General features: G+C 43.3%; 1 protein-coding gene across 1 annotated transcript; it reads left to right on the top strand.

Moving 5' to 3' along the window:
- The first annotated feature begins 92 nt into the window (after window positions 1-92).
- Window positions 93-22,800, top strand: IRS4 (insulin receptor substrate 4). The gene is given in 6 exon segments (XM_068204898.1): window positions 93-140; window positions 143-349; window positions 351-470; window positions 472-582; window positions 584-4,184; window positions 20,401-22,800. Coding segments are annotated over 6 exon segments (4,077 nt in total). The 5' UTR covers window positions 93-107; the 3' UTR covers window positions 20,406-22,800.
- Window positions 22,801-24,937: the final 2,137 nt, after the last annotated feature.

Below are 24,937 nucleotides of genomic sequence, written 5' to 3'. Positions count from 1 at the left end.
ACGCAACCTCAGCCGGTAGTGTTCGTCCGCCGGGGCTTTGCGCCGATTAGCCAAACAGCCTGCCCATCTCCTCAGTACCCCGCCTTCCCCCTTACTCTCGCCGCCGAATGCACCTCTCCCCCGCCTTGCCTCCCCGCTCCGTGTGTGTGAGGCGCGGATTGGCTGTCGGGCCGACCGCTCAACACTCCTGCCAATCACGGTCGGCCCCGCCTCTTTCCCCAGCATAGGAAACACCCCTGCACATCGCTGCCAGCCCGGGGCGACCGCCGCCTGCCATTGGTCCGCCGCGTTGTCCGTCCTCCTTAGCCCCGCCTCCCCGGACAGGGCGCAGCGAAGCCCGCCCCTCCTCCCTGCTGCGCTCGCTGATTGGCTGGCTGGCGAAGGACTGCCGTTTCCTATTGGCTCTGCCAGTGCCACTCTGGCGCGCGGCCCGGTCGGCTCGCCGCTGCCCCCTCGCTCCGCGCGCCGGGCGCCCCGCCCGCCGCGGCCCCGCCCTCCGCGGTGTCACGTGATGTTTTCGCCGCGGTGCCGCCGCCGCCGCCCGTGAGTGCGAGTGGCCGGAGCGACCGGGGGAAGCGCGGACCGGGCTGGGGGCACAGGAGGCACCGCCCGCTTCCCATGCACGGGGCGCTTCTCCGGTGAGCGCGGATTCCCGCTGCCCGCCCTGTGCCCCGTCCCCGGCGGCACCGGACCCTGCGTGGCCCCTAAGATGGCGAGCGGGATGAATGGCTCGGGCGGCGGCGGCGGCGGCAGCAGCGAGGAGGAGCCGGGCGCCCGGCACACGGGAGGCGGAGCCGCGCCCCAGCAGGAGCCCGGCGTGCTCGGCGCGGCGGCGGGCGAGGGGGAGCCGGCGGCGAGCGAGGGCGGGCGCTGCCCGTCCCCTCAGCCGCACCACCTGCTGCTGCTGCTGCGGCGCTCGCCCAGCGCCTCGCTGTGCACGGCGCCCGAGGCCGCCCCCGCGCCGGGCCGGGCCGTTCCCTCGGCGGGCCGCGGCGGGCAGCCCCCCCCGGCGGGCCGCGGCGCCGGCGAGGACGTGAGGAAATGCGGGTACCTGCGGAAGCAGAAGCACGGGCACAAGCGTTACTTCGTCCTCCGGGCCGAGAGCCACCTGGCCCCCGCCCGGCTGGAGTACTATGACAGCGAGAAGAAGTTCAAGAGCAGCCTGCGGGCGGCGGGGGCCGGCGGGGCGGCCGCGCTGTGCTGCCCCCCGCCCAAGCGGGTCATCCCCCTGTACCAGTGCTTCACCGTGAGCCGCCGGGCCGACGCTAAGCACAAGCACATCATCGCCCTGTACACCAAGGATGAGTACTTCGCCATGCTGGCCGAGAACGATGCCGAGCAGGAGGCCTGGTACCAGGCCATCAGCGAGCTCATGAATCAGAGCAAAAGGGGCTTCCTGGAGCAGGAGGACCATGCCGATCAGCAGGTGGACGAGGATGATGAGCACTACGGGGCCGCCCTGAGGCCTGGCACCGTGTTCAAGGAGGTGTGGCAGGTCAACGTGAAGCCCAAAGGCTTGGGACAAACGAAAAACCTCACTGGAGTGTACAGGTTGTGCCTCTCCAGCAAGGCCATCCACCTTGTCAAGCTGAACTCAGAGGTGCCCTCTGTTCACTTGCAGCTCATGAACATTCGCCGCTGTGGACACTCAGAGAACTTCTTCTTCATTGAAGTGGGCAGATCTGCCTCTATTGGTCCTGGAGAGCTCTGGATGCAAGTGGATGATTCGGTTGTTGCCCAAAATATGCACGAGACTTTTCTGGATACCATGAAAGCTCTAAAGGCCTTTGCAGAGTTCAGACCCCGAAGCAAGAGCCAGTCTTCTGGTGGTGGCAGCGGTACCAATCCCATATCCTTCATCACCACCAGAAGGCACTTGGGCAACCTACCCCCCAGCCAGACAGGCTTGCAGAGAAGATCTAGAACTGAGAGTGTTGCTGGAGGCACTCCTCCTACCACCAAAAGCAACAACTCCTATCGCTTCAGAACATCCAGTGAAGGAGAAGGAACCATGACTAGACCTTTTAGGTCAGTGACTGGGAGTCTGATCCACTTGAATACTGCAAGGATGAATTTGGGCCGGCAAGAAGGGAGTGGAAGGTACGTGAGAGCTGCTTTCAGCTCATCTTATCACACCAGGTCTGCTTCGCTGCCTGTTTCTCATTTTCCCTCCACCACAAGTCCCATCAGTGTTTCTTCCAGCAGTGGCCATGGTTCTGCTTCGGACATGCTGACCAGGCCTTCTAGCTCATCTGTTTGTGGTTCCCCAAGTGATGGGGGATTCATCTCTTCTGATGAGTATGGCTCCAGCCCTGGAGATTTCAGGTACTTTAGGGTGAGGAGTAATACACCAGATTCCCTGGGAAACACACCACCTATCAGAGAGGAGAACTGTCTGAGTGAGTACATGTCCATGAATAAGCAGCAGGGAGATGATGGCTCAAGAGATGATTATATGGAAGCTGAAAAATGCTTCAGGAAAAGAGCTTACTCTCTAACAAAGCCAACTTCCGTGGCAATGCAGCAGAAGACAACACAAACTACAGCTTTGTTGGATGAAGATTCTGCAGGAAATCATGGACGATCACTTTACTCTGAAACACCAAAATTGAAAGATAACCATGAATTGGAGTACAGTGACACTAACCTTGATTCCATGTGTAACCAAAGCAGGAGTAAAGCCAGGGATGATGGGTACATGCCAATGATGCCAGGAGTTGCATCTTCTCTATCCAGCACCAGCGATTATTTGCCAATGACTCCTAAAAGCATGTCTGTTCCAAAACAGATTAACAATTCATGGTCACCATCTCAAGTTGACTCCCGAGGCTATATGATGATGTTTCCAAAGGGCAGCTCTTCACCTGTGCGGAGTCCTTTAACTGGATTTGCTTCTAAAGGAAGTAATGAGAAGATCGTGAACAACGAGTATATGGATATGTCACCTGGCAATTCAGTTCCCAAACACCCCAGTGATTCAAATTATATTCATACCACTTCTGTTTCCAAAGGTTTTAGTTCATATTTTTCTTTGCCCCGAAGCTTTAAGGCGTTATCAGGACAAAATGGTGACCACAGTGAATATGTTCCAATGTCTTCACCTGGAAAACTCTTGTATGGTGCACCAGAAAATGTAAAGGGAGTCAGCAGTGAGACTCTGGCTAATGGCATCTCTAAATTGCCGACGTTGAAAGGTTCGGATGAAGGACTTGTGCAGAACAGGGCTACCAGGCCCACACGACTGCCCCTAGGTACGAGAGGGAGTAATACCATCCCCAGAATGTATGATCGTACAGTTCCACCTGAGCCAGCGAGTCCTGGTGAATACATAAATATTGATTTTAATGAAAAGGCGAGTAACACACCATATTCCTTATCTGCAGAAGGATCTCCATCATCTCTAGGCTCAAGTAGTGACCACAGACAGTCACCACTCTCTGATTACATGAGTGTTGACTTGGATGTGCAGTCACCGAAAGCAGCGAAGGAACTGTCGAACTCTCTAACAGATATTTCAATTTATGCAAGTTCCAGTATTCCTAGAAACCAACCAAATCCTGACTATGCCAGGCTTTCATTTGGTGCTGCATGTGTTAGCACGGCAAGTAACAGGACTGATGACTACACTGAGATGACATTCAACATGGCAGCAACACCACCAAGGCCCTTTGCCACTGAATCTGACAGTGCTGTAAAGATGGATAGTCCTTCTTCCATCGTTAATAGACTCTGCATAGTTGATCGATACGCTGGTAGCAGTAGCTTCTCTGTCCCTAGCTCTGACCCTCCTATAGGACCGAAAGTGATCCGAGCTGACCCTCAAGGCAGGAGGAGACACAGTTCTGAAACGTTCTCTTCTGCTGGGACTGTGACGACCTCATCCTCTTTCTTTACTGACAGTAGCAAAAGACACAGCTCTGCCTCATTCGACAACGTTTGGTTAAAACCTGATGAAAACATTTCTGATGGTCAGGAAAACAAAATGTCCAGGGATACCTCAACTGGATTTCAGAATGGCTTAAACTACATTGCTCTGAATTTACGTGATGACCCTCTAAGCTGTGAGGCGAGTACTACAGCGCCAGCTTGCCATCTCCAAAATGGTACTTCAGGTTTGGACAGTGGCGCTTATGTAAGCATAGATTTCAGCAGATCAGATGGGCTGAAGTGTAACGCGAGAAAAGGTTTGTAACTTTAAAAGCACTTCCCTTTCATGCTTGCTTAACCATAGGAATTAGATTGTCTGCTTAGCGCTGTCTTCAGAGTGGGGTAAATGCTTTTTATAATCTCCTGTGTTATTCTAGTACAACCAGTTTTGTTGTAGTGCAGCATCTGAACCGCTGAACAGCAGTGAAAGGGGATGTGGTCCTTGGCCTAAAGGGTTTATGTGCCTCTTCTGGGCAGTCAGAGGTGTTATCAAACTGTCGTCTGCCTTTTTTTTTTTTTAATTGATTTTGCTAGCATAAGCATTAGTGGTATTTCATGTTGTGAATTCTTGTCCTGAGGTTATGGTAGCTCTTTCCTTTGCTTCTGTTTTGCTGTTTTTCCTTTCTGATGACTCTTCATTTTTTTTCCTGAACTGAAATTTTTGTTATTTAAAAGCTCAAAATGGCTAAATTTGGTTTAGACCTCAAAATTTGAGGCTTAAATATATTTCTTGTTTCTTCTTAATGTAGTTGAAATACATATTATAGCATTTTTTAATGTGCAAATCTGCTCAGATTTATTTAGCTGAATCGTTTGTAAACAGAACTCAGTTTTTTTCCCTTGAAGGTTTGGTGGCTGCTTTTGAGCTTTGGTCTCCACAGCATCTTTATGTCCTCTGGAGAAGCCTGAGGACTTGTTTGACCAGTGTGGAGGGGTCTCAGGCAGCTCGTGGCCTTCTCATTCACCACCTAGGGCTCAGCTGAGCTGTAGCCTTTCCCTGGGATCTGCCTTTTGTGTAGCAGGTGAGGAACACCCGCGGTTGAGAGGAGCAGGCTCTGAGCAGTGTCTTCCAGGTCTGAAGCTTGGTGGGGGAGGCTGCTGCCTTTCAGCTTGTCAGTGGTCTGACCCAGCGGTAAGGTAGTGCAGTTTGAAGTGTGCATAAAAATAAAGGTGTTGCAGGTGGGGAGAAAGAGTATGGGAAGGAGGAGGGACGCTCGTGTTCATTTGATAAGCTCCCATGGTGGGAGCAAAGCCAGTAATTAGTGGTGTCAGTGCATGTCCCCCGGCTGGGCCGTGGCGTGTGTGAGTGCTGTGCTGGAACTCTGGAAGAATAATCATTGCTTTGGTGCCAGCGACCCACTGAACTCCTTACAGTAATTCACTCTCCTGGTAGAAAACCATTTTTGTTGGAAATTATGTTTTCCTCTCTGCAAATGTACGTATAGTCAGTAATTGTTGGATACTAAGAGGAAATATTTAATCGTGGTTGGACATTGATACTTGTTTACTCTGTCTACAGATAAAGCAGTAAGGGGGAAGGCTGCTGCCGACTTCTGTATTTTTAATTACAGTCTCGAACACTGGAAGGATTTTTTTTTTCTAGTTTTGCTTTAAAACTAAGTTTCTAAAGGTAGAAGGTATTGCATGAGCTTAAAATTGTATAGCTTTTACTAGTGGAAAGTATAAGCCTGACTCAGCTTGCATGCCATTCAGTCTGGCAGCACTGCTTGGGGCTGCTCAGAAATGTGTGGTTTGCCTTAGTGGTTTTTTTCCTCTGCTTTGTTTTGTTGGTTGGAATCAAATTTAGAAGACGTTGAAAGTTGCCAGTCCAAAAAGTGCTTGCTTCCAAAGTTAGTCTTTCAGCGCTTCAAAGATTTGTCTGCTAAGTCTGCAGTCAGAGGCACACTGATTACTGCAGCTGATTTGTGTTTCTTTTTTCATGTTTTTTAAGCACCTCCAAAACCAGCAGAATTTTTAACTTGATCTTATTCCCCTTATATGACTAAAATCTGTATTATAAAGTAATTTTTTTTAAATAAATAGGATGAAAAAACCCCAAATATGCTTTCTTTTCGGTTATATTGTAAATATTACATTGAAAAATATTTTACAAGAGATACTGTGTTTAGAAATTGTATTTATTATAAACATTTTGCTTACTGTTGCTGCAGCAAAGTATTTACAGCCCCGTGCTTGGGGTTTTTCCCTTCTCTATTACAAGTTGCAGAGAAGCGAGACTCATAACAGCTGCTGGCTTTTGTTGGGAATGGAAGTTTTCTGGAAATGAAATGCATTAAAAGGAGGCAAAAACAGCTATGTGCAAAAAACGTGGGCTTTGCCAGGAAATCTAGCATCTTTATAGTCCTAATAAGAAACATAAATTTACACAGGGCCTAACATTTTTTTATGAAGGCAGTGTAAAAGATTTCTGGTATATAGTAGGAGGGTGGGTGGGGTGTGGACACTTAGCACTTGTAGGGGCTCATGAAGGGGTGAACAGATTTTGGGATAGTCCAGGCTGAAAGCAGCTTGCCAGACTTTAATATGGTACTGTAAATTGGTGATGTATATTTGTTTCTCAGGAATGACATAAAATTCTTCATTATAAGGATAGCTGTTTACTTTCACATATGAAATCATGTCTCTGAGCTATAGCAAGCACAATTTCAGAAGTCTGTATTCTTTAAACAGCTTATTGGTTTCTATGGTAATAAAGCTTTTATTTTAATATTTGAGAAGTTTTCTGTAATCCAGAAAAACACTTTCACATTCCAGTAAGTAGTGAAAATAAAGCTTCAGTCTTAAACCTCTTGTCTCTTGAGGAGGTGTAGTGTGCCTTTAGGTAATTTATATTTTTAATACTTTTGGAGACTTAGCAGAACTACATGCTTTCTTACTGCATCTCACTTTTTCAGCCTCTCTGCCTGAAAAAGTGCTCTGTGGCTAAATCCATTTTTAAGGAAAATATTTAGCAGATGTATTTACCCTTAACTTCCTAGAAAGGAGCTATCCCCTCTGTATTAAATTCTGTCAGGTAGAGAACTTCATCTCTTCTCCCTGAACCACAGTTTTATTGGAAGGAAAACACTTCCCAGCTTTGGATTGTTTGCTTTTTGTTTTTCTTTGCTTAAATGGCATATTGTGTTCCGTGACTCAGCTGTGTTCTCCGAGCTGCCAGGGTGGTGGAGTGATTTCCAATGCATCACTGCTCCCTCATTGTAATTCCCAAACTACCTTTGGTTCAGGTTCATTGATGTGAATCAAACTTTTTGTTTTCCCCTTCTCCATTCATTACATGTATGGAGGAAGGGGAGAGCACAAATGTGGAATGGTAACTAGGCCTGACTTGTTATTAAACTTTTTCTGAGGGGTTTTAGGCAAAGCTGAGCTCAGGTTTTATGTTGATAATGATAATAAGAACATAAGATACTGATTTTCAGTGCTTGCAGTTTAAGGAGGTCATTTGCAAAACAATTTCATCATGAAATTGTTACACAATATTGAAGCAAGTGGTTTGCAGTTTTGATTACATGAATCTGAGTCATGACATTTTGTGCTAGGAGTACAGAACACTAAAGCTACTTCAAACAGGGCTTAGCTAATGTATACCTTGTTATTGGACCTTGTAGAAACTAAGCAGGATAATGAGAATGGGCAGTAATAAAATGCATAAAGAGTCCTGTATAATGCAAGATTCTTCAGTCCTAATTAGAAATATTATAGCTGCAAAGATACCCTGGACTCAAAAAAAACAAGCTGTTTAGAGTAAATGTAATGTTCAGCTTAATAGCAACCTGGCTATTTTACACCCACTCTTCAGTCTTATGTGCTACTCTGTGATATGTATCTGATATTCTTACACTATGCTATGATATTATTAAAGATGTTCTCTAAAGTGCAGGATTATAATATAATTGTTCCTCACCTTTTTAATCTCTCCTGTGCCAGACTGAGTGAGAGTGCTGTGTACACTTTGGGAAGCTGAGAGGAAGGAAAGCAGCAACAGCTGTAAAGCAAAACTTATGTTTCAAATTGTCCAAATCCTTTCTGGTAACTTGCATATTTCAAATGCAAAACCTTGAAGAATATAAGGAACAATATACACTTTTAAGAAATTCAGAAGCTGAAATTTTTACCTATTACTAATATAGTAAATTACAGTTTATGGGATATGAAGCAAATAACCACTCCTTTTGGGTTTCTAAGTAGTGGTTTTAAAGTTTGTTTCAAACTGAGGCTCTTCTGTATTGGCAGAATACTTAAGGCAGGGGCCCATTTAAAAATAATTTGAAGAACTCTACTGCAGCACATCCAAGTGCTGCTGTGTATCCTACATCTTTGAAGTAGTGCTGGGATAATAATTCTTAAAAAAACCCAAACAACTCAAACCATTTTAATCTTGCTGTAACAGATGCCACTTTAATAATATTGGATAACTCGCAGCTATGCTTAAAAATACCCTGGGTAATTTCTTCTTGAGTAGTATGTGAGCTGCTGAAGGCAGAACAGATTTTTGCCGTGTGGCGTGGGAGTGAGTTAATTATGACATATTTGACCAAGAATCAGTTCAGTTTTACTTGTACTTTGGTGAGAAAGTCTGAGGCAACAATGTTCCCCTGCCATTGAAAGAGAATGCTTACTTGGAGTCAGTGTTGAAATACTTCTGGAAATCAGCTTTCCAGACTTCAAATCCATAGCTGCAGCTGATGGTGACATTTGTCTTTTTGGAATTCTAAAACCTTTTGCTTGTAGCTGTCTAGGAGATGAAAGCATTGGCTGCAGGATGCAGGGAGGTCTGGAGTAATCCAGCATGGGTTCAGAGTGCTTTTTGTGGATGTTTTTGCGTTTGTTTTGTTTTTTATTTTAAAGTCTTTAGTTGAAATCTTAAATACATGATTACTCTTTTACTCTTCCCTCTACAAGTTCACATTTTCCCCTCCTCCCTTGATGTCTGAGGGCCCCTTGGTTCCCCTGTGGCTGGGGCAGCAGGTTGGAGTTGCAGAGGGTGGGCAGCGCCTGTTTGGTTTTTCCAGAGGCTGTATTCCAGCATGTGATTACTGGGCTGGTTTGTCACTAGGTATTTCTTTGGGGTTTTTGTATGTCCAGCGGTATGTTAGCAGTAGGTAGAGTTTGGGTTTGCTTTTCTCTGCGTATGGTCTTTTTTTTATGAAAGGATCTTTAATACATTTTCGTCATTTTGATTGCTCGGGGGAGGATTTATACCTTGAGGTTTTGGGTGGTACTAAAAAGAGCTTATAGTGCTGTGTTGTACCTTGGTGTGTGTGCGCTCTGTTTGTGGATCTGTGGTGCTCCCAAAACCACGCTGAATTCTGTTGATTGCGCTAACAAGTTTGTTTTTCTGTGGTGAAGAAGGAAACAAACTCCAGAGTTCTATTTTAGGTACTGTTGTGATCAAATGTGGCATTCTTCAGCTCAAAGGAAAATGGAGTGATAAAACTGGAAGGCAGGTGTGAGAGAGTCAAACTCTCTGGAGCCTGGAGATGTACTATTAATGCTGTTTTCTCTTAAAAATGGCCTATTGTCTTATGACACAGCCTTAAATGGTGTGTAATGACTTGGCTGGAGAACTGTTTGATGGTCCACCCTGAAAATTTGCTGTTTCACTCTTTTCAGTTCAGGTTCTAAATATTCTCAACAATCCTGTGAGCAAGTTGCACTGTTGTCTTGCAGGTTTAGGCAGTGACAAGGGAAAAATGGAGAAGTGTGTTCCAGTTTCAATCAAGCCCTGCAACTCTGTGAAGGTCACTCAGGCTTAGGGATGGGTTATGATTTACTTGAGAGGCAGAGCTGTGATCAGGAAGGGATTTCTGACATACTTGAGGGCAGTGGGAAGACAAAGGTGAATGAGCCTGACTCATCAAAGGCATTTCAGAGGTGTTGCGGAGTATCTTATCTAAATGATCTTGAACATATATAAGTGTTTGGATTTGTGGAGATTTTGCTTCAGGTGTAGCATTACCCCAGGAGCAACAGTGTTAATAGACTTAGCAAGAATTTTCTGCCCTCTTCAAGTCATGAGCTGTATCTTAAGAGCCAGAGGTTGCTTATTTCCAGACATTATTTTTCTGTTGATTTAGATCTATGGTTGGATGCAAACCATTGAGACTCTATGTATACATGTATTTTGTGTGCCTGTGACTTGCGAGTTAAGTGTGAGTTCTAATCTTTTTTATTCTTCCAAGAAGAGAGGGTTTTTGAAAGAAGTGGCTTATACTGAAATTACTATAGTTAAGACTTGGCTGTAATTCCAAGGTAAAGATACAACATAATGTGACTCAAGAAAATTGAAAACTTTAATAAATTACTACTAAAGGTAAATAGGGGTTGTATTCACTGCATAGCATATGCATGTTATGAACTTCTATAAATACCAAACTGAATTATTATTTAGGGCATAAATAGATAAGAATACTACTTCCTTTTTCTAGGGTATGAAAGGCTGATAAATAATGCTGCCTACTTGGAGGAAGGTTTCCTTTTTAGTGGAACAGAATTTTGCAGAAGGACTGAGAATATGAAAATGCTTTTTTTTTCCTCTGAAAATGGTAGGAAGTAATATCAAAAGGGTTGCAAAAAAACCTATTAAAATTGGTTTCTGAATGTATTGAGGCACTGTTGAGGGACACTCTCCTTCCACAGGGAATAGTGTGATTCTGTTCATGTATTCATGCTGACCCAGTTTGCTTTATTGTTTAGGTTCTTGCTGACCAGATGAATTAGCCATGTAACTTTTTTTCCTGATGGATAGCCTGAACCTGAATTTTTTTTTGGGAACTTGTTACCCAGATCTCTTAGGCTAGCAGGAGTTTGGGAAGTTCTTAGTGACAGTGAAGCAGATGTGCTATCATTGATAAGTGACAGTGAAGCAGATGTTGTATCATTGATAAGTATGTACTGATTACATAGTAGCCCAAGCAGAGCTTTTCTTGTGAGCCGTGGGATACATCATTTGTATGAAACCCCTGTTTAAGCTATTGACAGGCACTGGCGTTTCTGTTTCCTGTATGGAATTATTTTGAATCGTAAATTAATCTGTTAGAACAATTTGTAAGCCCTTTGCTTTTCCAGTAGTACATTTACTCCGTAACAACATTTGGTTTTTTGTTTGAAATTTTGTGTGAAATGCTTTGGAATGCTTTTGTCTATATTTTGCTGTGTGATGTTTCTTTGGGGTGGGTGGGATTTGTATTTAAGTGTTTGTAGAACGAGATGTTTTTAAATTGCAGATTGTGGTGAACAGGAAATCAGTTAGAAATGAGCTGAAAAAACGAACAGATTTCATCTTGAGGTCATTCAGACATTATTACAACAGTCTGTTAATGAAAGCATGTAGCTCCAGATAGGATCTCTCCAGACAGGATTGTGGAACCTGAACAGGTAGACAGGATGGAGGTCCCTGTATGGTGCCACAAATGTAAATGTGTTGGTCCCTCTCCTGAGGAGCTTACAATTTAGAGATGAAACTAAAGAGATGGATGAAACCTAATGTGCTGGGGTGGAGAGAAAGATAGAGATCAAGGCTGCTGCCATTGGCAGAGTCCAGATAAGAGCCTGGAAGAGATAAAAGGCTGCTGAGAGTGGTTGTAGAAGAGGAAGCTGGTGTAGGCACTTGGAAGGGTATGCACAAGGCAGGGAGCAAGGGAAGGTAGTGTCGTAATGGTTTAAATGACTTGAAAAGGATGAGGTGAATGTCAGAACACTGGCCAGGATGTTAATCTTGGTAAGAGGAATGTGGGCCAACATGTATCTCTGAGTTAGGAGCATGTCCCTGTGTTTATGTCTCCTTTTTAGATGTGGAATGTGATTTTTTTTTTCTGTTTTTATTTCTTTTCCCTTTCTTTAAGTTAATTTTCCTGCAGACATGTAGCTGGTAGATTTGGTGTGAGCAGTGATGCAGGAATGCATACCAAAACACAGGATCACCCTGTGCAGCATCCTTTAGCAGTTAATGTTGTGTGGACTGAGGCCTCTGTTTTGGTGAGATTTTGCTCCAGAAGCAGCCAAGCTGGTGGAACTGCATTGGTGTTACTACTGGCTCGTTCTTGGGTTTTTTAAGGTGACATCTCTGAATTTCAGGCAGTCTTCTAGCATTGGAGAGAAGGCACAGTGGGGCTTGGAAGATAGTCACCTTTAGGATGTGTAACCAATGCCCCAGAGCATCTGGAGCCCATCTCTAGGTCGGCGTGGGACCTGCTCATTGCTGCTGCAGTGCTGTCAGCTGCAGGAATGGTGCCTGTGGAGGCTGGAGTGCAGCACAGTCACTTTCACAGGAGAGAGTGACTTTATTTCTGAGTCTGTAGATCAGGTTGAACAGACGCTGCAGTGGTTTTGGGTAAATCTGGAAGTGGTGGCAGCATTGAGGCTTGATTAATTGTTGAGGGTATGAGTGATTGAAATATTAATGTTGACATGTTCCACAAGGTAGACACTAAACAAGAGTTGGACACTGTTGATTGAACGTTGCCCGTGTTTAAATTCAGTTTAACTCTGTCCTTGTGAGCTCCCAAACTGCTCCTAGAAGCTGAAAGTGCAATCCTTGGTTCTTGGGCATGTCCTGAGGTTTGAGATGATGTTGCTTCACACATGAAGTCCAATCTGAACCTTTCTTTTCCTCTCCTGTGTAAGCCAGGGTTTGGGGTGTCCTAATGTTATTGGAGAATCAATAATGTAATAATTAGGAAATGTAAAAAATTGAGGCATGCTACTGCTACGTGTGATAGCAGAGAGTGACTGACAGCAAAGATATATTTATTTTCTATGCAGGCACACACGAGCCTGCACAGGTGTGCAACTGTGTAGGTGTTTGGCTGTGTAGTACCTTTCTGCCTTTGACAGTCATTTATAGCACTAGAGGTGAAACAAAAAGGTAATGCTGAATGCTTGCAGGTGTTGAGGTCTAAAGTGGCTGAGAAGAGGGAAGGGATGAATTACAACAGGTGAAACTTCATGTAGAAAGGAAGTTTTGGGAAAGGTGGTTTGAAAGGTGGGGAGCTGTTTCATTAGTCATGAGTGACCCTGCCCTTTCTCTTGGTTGTGTTCCTAAGAATAGTTTGGCTCACTCAAGCCCCAGACCTGTGCCTACAAGCAGACACTACCCAGCAGAGGAAGAGCAGGGCAGGTGTGTATAATACCTCCCACAAACATACACACAAACCTCTTTTTTTTTTCAGCTTGGGGGCTTTCCTGAGACTGATGTAGTTTGTCTGTTTTGTAATTCAAGTCTGTTTTAGAATTCTTTAATCCAAGTACTTTTCCAATCTCTCTCTGATCCTGTGTAAACTCCTTGTATCCACAGCAGCCCACAATCCATCAGGACATGCTGCATGCAGACCTCTGTGCATTTTAGACCCTGCTCTGTACCAGCTTAGTTTGGCAGCCCCTGGTTTGTGGAGTGGAAGAGATAACAAATCTTATCTTTTTTCTCCAGGCCACTTAGGATTGTGTAGATGCTGTGCCCTCCTCTGCCATACACTTGTGTCCAATGTGTTGTACCACTCGTAGTGTGGACCTGTGGTATAATCTGGGCTTTTAAAATTTCCTGTTATGTCCCAATACTTCTCTGCAGGCTGAAAGGCTTCTTGTTACCAGTCTGTTCCTCACTGGGAAGCTGTGTCACACCGTGCAGGAGTTTTCTCTGCCCTACTGAAAATTCCCAAGTATTCTAAGTCCTTTCTGGATGCAGAAAGCAGGGCTGTATGTGCAGAGGTGTTTGCTGTGGCTGTTTTCTTTCCTGTTTGTTTCCAAACAGTTCATAATGCCCACTTTGCAGCAAGAGCACAGACAGGAAATATTCCTGCCTATTGGCACTGAGGGCTCCTGACCTTTGTCATGGGAGCAGAGGGAATTGCAGCAGGTGGTATTCTCAGAAGCCAACAAACAACTTTGTTTTTTTTTTGGCTAAAATTTACCCACATTTTTTGTGGTTCAGGTCAGGTGCAGTAACCCACACACTTGCTGTGAGAATGCTTTTTCAAAAGCAAAACCTTTCTTTGATTCTTCTACAACATGAAAATCTAAAGTTTTGAACTATGTATTTTGAGGTGGAGAAGAGTTAATTTTTAGTGTTGTTGTGTTATATTGTAATAGAAATTTAGTTTAAAACCTCCAAACAAGCAAACTCAACCTCTAACAACTTCTTGTCAAGCTGTCCAGTGCAATTTGAGTTGCTATTAGACCTCTGCCAAAACTGCAGGCAAGTCTACTAATTCTAGGAATAGTATCAGCAGAAGAGATGACATTAGGGAGTGTGCATACGGCCTTCCTAGAAACAACCCTGCTGTTTATTCGAACAGGAAAAAAAGCCACTGTTGCAAGAGATAAGGCATTTCTGCTAAGTGAGTAGAAATTATCTGAAAGCATGGGAGAGGTTTTTAGCTCACGAAATTGATGAGCACTAATAGTAGCAAAACCATGTTTCAAATGAACGATTCTGGGATATTGTTACCAGTTGCTGTGTTTAAATAGTTTCTCCAGTGAAAAGTGGGTCATGCAACAGGTTTTTTTTTTTTTTTACCAAATTTTGCTTTTTTTTTGCTTGTGGAAAGTCAATAAAATTATGTGTTCAATATATATTAGTTAGCTGATTTTGAGCATCCTTAGTCGGTTGTTGGCTGAAGTAAGTAGATGGGGTATGTGGTCAGCAGGTAGTTGAACACCTTGCCAGGTCAGGATGTCTCTGTGTCAGGGCCTCGTTTGGGTCACCTAGGCACCATAACTCCACATGTGGGGGATGCAGCAAGTGGGTCAGGTTTTGATTTGTAATTGTAGACTTGGTGTCTGCCAGGTGCAAATTAAGAGATTCGGCTTTTCTCAAGTAACACTGCTTGCCTCTAGCGAGGTGTAAAGCTATGCTATTAAAATAAGAATTCCAAGAAATAGGACAATGGCACGGGGTAGTGACTGTGTATTTGGTAAAATTCGGAGCAAAAGAAGAATTTTCACTAATTTGTGAAAAATGTATTTGGGCAAATGAGCCCTCCCTGGCCTGCCTGCCATGGGGAGAGCTCCATGTGGAACTCGCTGCTGTGCTCCTGCCCCAGCCTGGCTGCTGAACAAAATGCTTTTGGATGCCACATTGTGTCCTGAGGTTGTGCTGGGTTTAGTGCTTTCCTGAACAACAGGAATATTGTGTGGCCGCATGCACAAAAAGTCTAGGGCTGCTCTGCTGCTTTTGATCTGTGTAAATCAGATTAATTCTGATTTCCCCCTAACCTGAAGTTCAGGAAATGGAGAACTTCAGCAGTGCTCTCCAGAAAGCATTAAACTGTCTTAGTCTTTGACATGGAGATTTTAATAATTTAATTATCTTAAACTAATATCTTCTGTAAGCAAAGCTTTATCCTTTTAGGAATCAATTGCAGAATTATGTCAGTAAAATCCTTTCCTGTAAAAACATGTATTATTTAGGATGGATTTCTTTGAGAGAATTAGGGTATGTCTGCTTTGTTCTTAGAGCCTCTCAGTATGTTTCAAAGTGTTCTGACTTGTATGGCCTTGATAATTCAAATGCAGGAAATGAAGTGTAAATTTGGTATATTCTCACCTCATACATTTTCAAGTGGAACACACTGGGTTTGCATCTAATAAATTACAGCTGATTTATGTCTCTGCCCCTAATTCTTATAAAACTATGTGATATTTGCATGGAAAATTTGCAGAGTGCTTTCTCAGTATGTTCCTTAATTTTAAATAAAATGTCTTTTAGCAGTGCAGCCATCCTATTTCAAATATGTGCCCCTTAGTTTCTCTTCTGCCTTGTGATCGTTTTCCTCTGATTGTTCCTCAGCAAAATTCAGACAGCTGCATGTAGTTTTATAATCTGATCCCATCTTAAACTGATGAATTGAAATGGAATTGTGTAATGAAGAGAAGGAGAACTTTCCTTATATATTTCATGAGATGAACTTCGAAAATGTTTGGATGCTGTCTAGACTCGTTTTCTATATTAAACATTGATAAGAAGTTGAATTTGTATTGTTGTCAATAGTCTGAAGCAGTAGAATAAAGGCTGAAGCTTTTGTGCAAAATCTGTTAATAGAGCTGAAGTTCAGATAGAAAAGCCCAGTGTAGGGTGCAATGCAAACTATTTAGAGTAGTATATTTCTGGGCTGCCTTGAGAGGTTTTTTTGCTGCTTGTTTGTTGTCATGATCAGTTATCAGATTTTAATTTTTTTTTTCTTTTAGACTGTGTGGATTTTCTTAGAAGAGCTTGTGACAGTCCAGGAACAGCTGTATGTTTACACTGCAAGCAGAAGTTCTGTCTGATCTGGCCACCAAGCTTTACTTGGTGGCATTTTTGTTTGAGAACTTCAGGGTACTGCGGGGTTACTCTGTGAGAATTGTACCTCTTGTCTCTGCTAGTTCACATCTCATAATTTGTTTACCTTATAGAAGAGTGTCTTCATTCCTTTTTCTGACAGCTTCCTTTATTGTTTAGTCAGTGCTGAGTTAAATCCATTCATATGGGATCTGGCATGAAGTGTTAATCTGTTTTTTATTGTTGATCAGCAATTCTCTTATCATGTACTATTAACATAGGAAATTGATGTCTGAGGAATCTCACATTATGAGACTGAAATAAGATTATTCAGCTTCACATAAGCACTGCTGTTTTCTTCAAGCACTGCTTGGCCTCATTAGGTTTCCTTCACCAACTGGTTAGTGAAAAACTGGAAACAGTTCAGATGTGGGAGGGGAACTGTCAAGAAGCTTAATGTGCAAGTCCTTTTGCAACCTCTCATGTCCCTTCAAAAGGATCCCTCTGGCAGGGGCCACAGAGGTGGGAATCCAGGTGTCAGCAGCCCAACACACACTAGCCTTGTTCTCACATTAAACCCATTTTACACCTCTTCTGATGAGCAGCTTCTCTTGATAAACCTCCTTGGTGCCCAGGTGACCCCGAGGGGCTGCTTGCCCCTGTGGGCAGTGGGAGCAGTGACCTGTGAGACTCAGGGAGGGGGTGCTGTGACCCAGCCCAGCTCCAGGGATGTGGGGGTTTGGGAATCGTGCCAGGGCTCGTGACTGTGACTGCACAGCTGCCTTGGGCTGGGCTGCAGACCCCACTCGCCCGTGGGTGCAGACTCCACTGGTGGTGACAGGATTTCATGCTGGGTGACCTGTGGGCCCTCGGGAACGGTGGTGACTGCAGGGCATTGCAGGAGGGATCTTGCAAGACTTTGGGTCTCCTCTTAGATTTCAGATGAAATACTTTTCTTTTATGTGGTCAAGTTTCACAAGTTGCTCTTAGCCTTTTCTGTCTGAGAAAAGATATATATGTGATATATATGATATATGTGTCCACATATTCACATATATATGTGTGTGTGTATATATACATCTGCTCGATACTTATATACCAAAAAAGTGCTGATGACTCAGGACACCAGCCAACTGTACTGCTCCAACTGCAATATTGCAGTTTCCAGCTTTAATAAGGGGATTAGAGAAGTGGTGACAACCAATAGCTCCATGTATGAAAGACTCAAGCCTTTATGAGACTGACATCAGCTTGTAGGTAATATTTATGTGAAACTCACATTTTTTACAGTTCACATAATTCTGTTTTACCTTAAAAACAGAGAAGAAACATGTTAAAGTGTAGTTTATAGTCATGGAGGCAGGAAATTAATGAGCTCTTGTTTAGGATGTGCAGAGTTTTGGGAAGGGGAGGTGCTGCAGGGAGGTCCCAGGCTTTCTTCTGGTTTCTGGTAAATTAATCTGTTGGGGTTCTGCCCAGAGTTACCTGATGCTCTTACTTTAGAATTGGTTGCCATGCTGCTGTCCGAGTACATCAGGCTGCTTCAGAGAATTAAACTTAGCACTTAAGCAGGCTTGGCGTTTTTTTGCTCTTAAGCCCTTCCCCTTCGCGTCCAAATACCTTAAATGTAATTTGGCATTAGTTTGTAAAAATTTTCAAAACATTTTGGGTGTAAATACTGAGTTCTGCCATATGGGATTGTCTGATTCAAGCAACCGGGCCTTTGCTCTTCAACATGTTTTGAGGATGTGCTTGGAGAGATTAGAATAACTTGTCAAACAGCTTTCAGGTGTGTCTTGTGTGTAAGGCATGGAGGAAAAATGTCCTGACAAAAGCAGAGACAGTTTTTGAAGTTCCTTTTATGTGAGCTTGCAGGTCCACAGCAAGGAAAGGGTGGGGGGTTGCTGGTAAAGTTAATTTTTATTGAGTATAAGTTTAATATAGAAGCTTTAACTGTTTTAATGTTTGACTTGCATGCATCACTGAGGTGTGATTCATTGCAAGCTGTGGTGCATATTTTCATTCTTTGGTCTTACAACAAAACAATATTTTTCTAAAGAGGAAAATTATTTCAAAAATAATAGCTTCAGTTAGCTTTTGTGAAAACAAAGCCATTGCTGACCACATCACGCTCTGTGTGTACCAAGTGATAGCTTTTTGTAGTGATCTTATGATGTCTGTGAAATAACACAAATAGAGATTCTCAAGTTGTGGGTGTATTTTGGCTGTTTCTCCCTTTAATAGAGGAAAACTAAGTTGCTGTATTTTTGAAATCACTGAAATATTTGAAAAATGAAACACAGCAGCCTGGACCTTGGTGAGGCTGTGTATGATTAAAAGGGAGTTTCTCCTGAAGTGGAAAGACCCCTGTGTACTTCCCACAGTGCTGCCAGCCCTGCATTGCCTTTGCCTCTCTGTCTCTGGAGCCATGGGCAGCCTTTGCTGAGTGCTGGGATGGGGCGGGGCTGTTCAGCTGAGCTTTGGTCTTTTTTCTGTTTTTTTAGCTTTCTTATTTCTTTTGGAGGGAGAGTATTTTTAGCTGGACAGAAGTCAAAAGTTCTTTAGCACAGGGTGGAGTTGGTGTATGCATACCTCATGATTGGTTTGTAAGTAAACATACAGGTTTGCATTATTACACATAATGCTTGTTCTTTACACGGTCATCTTTTCTTTAGCATATCCCTGGAGTAGAGGCAAGGAAGAACTATGAGATCTTCAGCAGTGAGATATAACTGATGTCCTTGTGACCCACCAGAAGAGCATGGGCAGGATTAAGCTCCGAAACCCCTTCCTCCGTTCCAGAGGCCTGTGCTGCCATTGCTGTGCTGTGTAATGAAGTGTTCCCGTATTGCAGCTCAGGCAGCTCCCAGAACAGGGAGAGAGCTGGCAATGTGTGGCTTTGAGGGGAAAAGTAGCTGATATTTCTGTATCTGTTGTTTTCTTAAGCCTAAACCTCTTACACTCGTTGTTTCTCATTGAGAGCAACCGGCTGTTTCCTTCTTCGCTGTACTGCAAGGAAACATCCTGCAGGTATGTGCCTCCAGCCTTGCAGAGAAGGTGAGCACAGACACCTGCCTGGCAGAGGACAGTGTCCTCAGTCTTGGCTGAGAGGACAAAAATGGTGGAAGAGGACAGTCTGTCTCAGCTGGGAGAGTGTGATTCACTGGGTGGGTTTGCAATAGCCCTCCAGACTGAAAATTAGAGTTCATTTTGGCTCAGCTGGGAGAAGAAGGGGTTTTGTAGAGAGCTGGAAAGTAACTTTTTATATGTTCCTCATTTGTGTTCATGCAACTGCAGAAAGCATTTGCATGCCCTTCATTACTTTGTCTTCCATGTCAGGAAACTCCTGAGTTGCTCTCACCTTGGCATGTGCATGGTTAATTGCAGGGCTGATACTGTGCTTTGAGGGCAGACTCCCTCCTGTTTTCATTTGTGCCTCGTCACCCATTTGTACCTTCCTGCAATACAAGAGTATATTTTTTGCCCCTCATTTTAGCAAGGCTTGGATTTCTGCCTTTTCCAGTCAGTTTGAAGCCCCTGAAGAAGGGAGCTGGCTGTAGCTGTGTGCTTTTGTACTTGGGTGTTGCCTTGCAGTGACACTTCCTTCAAAAAGGGACGAGTGCGCTGTGAGGTGTTTCTAATTATAACTAAATAAAGCTTTTTCCTGAAAAGCTGAGGACAGGGCACGCAGCTGTGACTTGCTGCTCCTTGCTTGGAGCTGGCAGGGCAGGAGCGTTGGTGTTGCGGCTGTGCCCAGCTGTGAGTGGAGTGTTGGCCGCAGGGTCCGTCACACCTGGTGAGCGGCACCGCTGGGCGCGCTGCGCTGCGCAGCCTCGGCAGGGGACTGGGGACAGTGGAGTGGGAGCTCTGAGCCTTGGGCTGTCCCCAGCATGGGCTGGCAGCGTGGGCTGGCTGCTGCCCCAGTTCCTGTCCCATGTACACGTGTCACTCTGGCTGCAGTGGCTCTTCAGTGCTTGCTTCAGACTCCATCATTCTTCCTTCCCTCAGGATATCTGAAGGGTTGGCATCAGGGGGTGTCCCCTCCCTCTGCGAAGGACCTGCGTTCTGCACTCAGCAGCTCTCACTCCTGCAGTGGATAAGCTCCATGTGTTCTCCTCCCTAGAAAACATTTTTTTTTTTCCAATATAACTTGCATCTGAAATGTCACTGACTTTTTTTTCCCCCCTCCTTTCTAGACTGATTGCATTGCCATGGAAACCATTGTTGGAAGAGAAGACTTTTCTGCTGGTAACTCCAGAAACTGTGTGGTGCTTTTGGAAGCAAAGCTCAGCTCCAGCCGGCTACTTTCATTTCCACCAGCACGGACATAGACACACATCCTTTTAATTATTTTTTTCCATAGACATCGGCTCTCTACAATTGAATTAATTTGAATTGACGTTTTTTCATAGCTGTGCTTTGGTGATGGAATTTGGTCTTTCATGTCATATCTATTTGGGAGGCAGTGTGAATGCTAATAGGAGATGCCTGTATGTCCCTTTCTTCTTCCTGCCTCTCTTGTTAATTTTTTAAAAAAACTTTATATTCTGAGAAGTCAAAGCTGGTTTCTGATTGTCTGTTTAACATGGGTTTTACTTCTCTGGTACATTAACAAGTGGTTAGCTTAAAACATGTATTGCTTAGAAATACTTTGGCAGTTCAGGATTTTTCCAGGTGACTGGGCAGAAGGAGGGAGGGAGAGGTGCACATTAGCTTGAGGGGTGAACCAGTGGGACTGGACAGCTCTGAGGAAAAGAGACCTCTTCTGCCTTTTTTTTTTTTCTTTTTTTTTCAAGGTTTTGCTTTTATGGTACAAGAGGTATTTCTTGAGCATAGGCTAGAGGCTTTTAAGTCAAGTGTCTGTCAGAGCTTAAACGGAAATTTTTTTCGCTCAGAATTTTGGTATGTACAAAGTAGGATTAATGGGCTGGTTGTCTTGTAGATTGTTTTTGTTCTTGTTTATAAATATGAATTGTGTAAAATGAGGTTTTTGTTCATGGATTCGAATGGAGAACTGCGGAGTCGTAGCCAATGTTTGTGACTTCTGCATTAGCCTTGTCAGCTGTAGCTTTTTAAAGGGAAACCACCCTAATTGATCTTACTTTCAACCAAAGTCCCACTTTCAATTTGGGACTATTTTTGTTCTTTCTTTCTGGCATAATGGGGAAATAAAGTAAAATGTTGGCTCATCGATTGTCTTTATCCCACTGACAGAAACGTGAACAATGACTATTTGACATTTTTAAAATAAGCCCTGATTTTTCTACAATTTAAGTGCTTCACTCTTGTACTGAATTTTTTTTTTTTTGGTTGAAATGAGTTTAGCTTTTTAATACTGCTATGAACTTCAAAGAGCATGACACTAGTCATTGGTACATGCAATGGATTATAAAAGGCACTGATGATTGCTAAAGGGTTTCAAAGTGGTACACAAATCCTCATGCTGTACTGCACCACACAGCTGGGAATCCTCCATATGTATATTGTACAACGGATGTGCCAGGCTGCCTCACCTCCAACAGACAACCTTTAGATTGCTGGTACACTTTGTGTAACAAATCAGACACTGTCAGCTTGGATTGTTCAGTGATGTGTACCCAGATCTATTTCTGAGTCGTAATGAAATGTACATGTCACTAAAATATGAGGTGATTGTTTTGGGATTTTTTTAGGAAACACGGTACCAATCAGTTTACACAGTGTCTAGTGACAGGAAAAACTGTTGCTGCAGGGTTTAAAAGCACAGACCTGTTTTTGATTCTGGAAGAGAAGTTTCAGTTGGTACAATTACTTGCTGCTAAACATACAGGAATTAAAAACACGACCACTCTTATAGACCATGATACTGTCTTGCCATATAGCTGTTGGTTGGTCTCATAAATGAATAATGCAATACGTAGACAGCTTTTTATAAAGCTTTACATCTTTTCTAAGAAATCAAAATTTGGTGAAGATAGTTCTAAACATTTAATGTGAAAGGAAAAGGTTGTTTTGAAGAAATTTGTTACATACTTATTTCATATTAGAGTCCCTGAGGCTGCCATTGTACAATATACAGCACTGATTTAATACATGCTGAATAAATAAGTAAATGGGTAACCTCAAGTATAGTGGTACAAATACTAATAGGTACGGCATAATAAATATGCAATCTTTTTGAATCTCTTAGTTTACAGCAACTAATTTATTCAGTATTGTGCTGGAAGAACATTTTCAGATGATGTAAAACATATCACTATATATACTACCTTCCAGCTACCCGTTTATGCTGCTGTATAGTATGAAAATACCAATGATAGAACAATGTTTGTCCTGTAAATTTAATTTGATATTGGACAGTTATTGTCTGTACAAACTAAAATATATATGGTTGAAACTGTTCATTATATTTGCTATTTCTGCTCCACAGATCTGTTTAAAAGTTGGGCTGATTGATCTGGCTTTGTCTTCCATTGTAAATATTGTTCTGTTGTTTTCTTTGTAAAACACATCGCGTTTGCGGTTTTGGGAGACTGGCTTGAAGCTCTGTATAGTGTTTATATTTATCTTGACTTGGCTTTCCATAGAGCTACTTGCAGTAAATACGTGTTCATGTAGCTCCGTGTCTGGGTTTTATTTTTAAACAAACTTCTGGGTTTTTCCGTCAGACCTCCTGCTGCAGCTGCTTCTCCTGAAAGTGATTTTGTCACCCTGTAGCCCTGAAGATCTGGAGAGGTTTAGCACTATTTTCAGGGTAGTGATTCCCCATATCTCTTGTTTTCTTTGCCTTTCCACTTAGTTTAGAAGGTAAGATACAGAAAAATGTCCAAAAGTTTTCTTTGCCATGGATTCATAGTGCCTGTAAACAATTATGCTTCGGAATGAAAACAACAACAACAAAGTATTTTATATATATATATATATATAAATATATATAATCAGTGCCCAATACATTTTCTACTTTAAATGTAGAAGGCATGAACAAAAAAGTGACACAAACTTCATCCATGACAAGATAGGGAATACTCATAATCGAAAAGTACTAGTCCTGAAAGAAATTTTTAGCAGTGTGTTATCAAATAGGGGCCTGACTTGAGGGCAGGAGGGAATAGGTGTGTTTTGATGTTGTATCTTTTCAGTGACATTTTGGTTTTAAAGATACAGTAAATAGGTCTCAGTATTTGAAACCCAAACACAGATAGATCATCTCATCATTTCACGTAATACACCCACCTGTAAAAACTGAAGTCAGAAAATACCAGCAAAAAGAAGTGCCTTTTCAGATTCCTTACTGAGTTGAAGGGTATGGCAAATAATCTTCTATAGAAAGAGCCTTTTATCCATAGATTGGAATGTATATGATCTCCATAAATGTGGGTGATTACTGTGAAATATGATGAAACCTTTCTTTAAAATTACCCAAATTAATTCTTACCCTGTTACTCAAGAGTACACTGAAACAACTCCCTGGCAAGGTCAACTTTGCTGTAAGGATAGGGTTTTCCTCAAATAAACCAGCCCTTTTCATAGTGTGGAGCCTGTAATGGGAGGGAAAAGAGAATAGGGCTGCTCAACCTAGGCAGAAAGATCTCTACCAGCAGTGCAACCAAACAGTGACAATTGTCCAAACTCTGTCCAGGCTGTTGTGACAGTGTAACAGTAAAGTGCTGCAAACTACCTTTGACTGGATTTGAAATGGGCCAGCTGCCGAGGGCTGTGGTGTTTTTTATGTAGGGGGCCACAATTTTACACTGATTTTTCAAGCCCCTTTGGGTGCCTGAGCTCTCTTGCATCCAAAGGATAGTGAAAGCTCTCAGCTAAAGCCAAAAGGAAAGATAGACTTCCTGATGTAATCCAAAGACAGTCACTAGAATACATCTTAAAAGTCTTTGGAAATGCACTGCCTAGTTCTCATGGCCTGTGCATCTCCCTGAGCTCTGTGGTACTGGAAATAACCAAGTACTGGGGAGTCACTGATTCACAGCACTGGAAGAAGGACCTTGTTAGAGGTACCAGGTATCAATATAATCTATATCAATATAATATATATAAGTTTCTCCCCTCTGTCCATGCAGAGCTCTAGAGCAGCATGTCTTAGGGAGAGCAGGAGCTCTGAGCTTGCTATGCATGTCTGGAAGATGGAAACTTCTCCCCCCCATCCCCTTTTGCTGAAAAAACACACCGAGTTTTGGTTAGTTTGGTTTTCTTCCGAGTTAATTTACAACTTTTCAAAGCAGCATTATGGTTACAGCCTGACAGTGTGAGGCAGCGGGCACCGAAGCTGCTGTTGGCAGAGCGGCCTCAGCCCCCATCTCGTGCTACACCTGGGGCAGAGAGCCCTTTGTAGGGACAGCAGGTGTCTGGCACTGACCAGTTATTGTCACCTTGGCAAGGCTGTCCTCAGGCAGCGCTCACCTGTCTGCTGGTAGAGTTAATAATCTTTCTTTCCAAAGCTTGGGAGTTCTAGATACTTATCCTACATTTTAAATGTAGAACACTTACTGCTCCCCTGAGCTAATCACTGCCTCTGTGTCCCATTAGCAAGTGTCCTTTTTTTCACTGGACTAACCTGGAAAAACTAAATTATTCCAGTCTCTTGTGCAGTTTTCAGCTTGTGCTTCTAGTGGAAGTAGCCATGGCAGCAGAAGCATTGTGTGTCCCAACAGTGCTGGGTTATCTGAAGCATAACTTTTCTGGGAAGGACCTGTTGAAAACATGTAATGCTGCTCCCAGCAGCACAGTCCTGAATCTGGC

This window comes from Anomalospiza imberbis, chromosome 14 (assembly GCF_031753505.1).
Source record: "Anomalospiza imberbis isolate Cuckoo-Finch-1a 21T00152 chromosome 14, ASM3175350v1, whole genome shotgun sequence".
Classification (NCBI taxonomy): Eukaryota; Metazoa; Chordata; class Aves; order Passeriformes; family Viduidae; genus Anomalospiza; species Anomalospiza imberbis.
The sequence above is the reverse complement of the archived record's forward strand: the minus strand, read 5'-3'. Positions and strand labels throughout refer to the sequence as shown.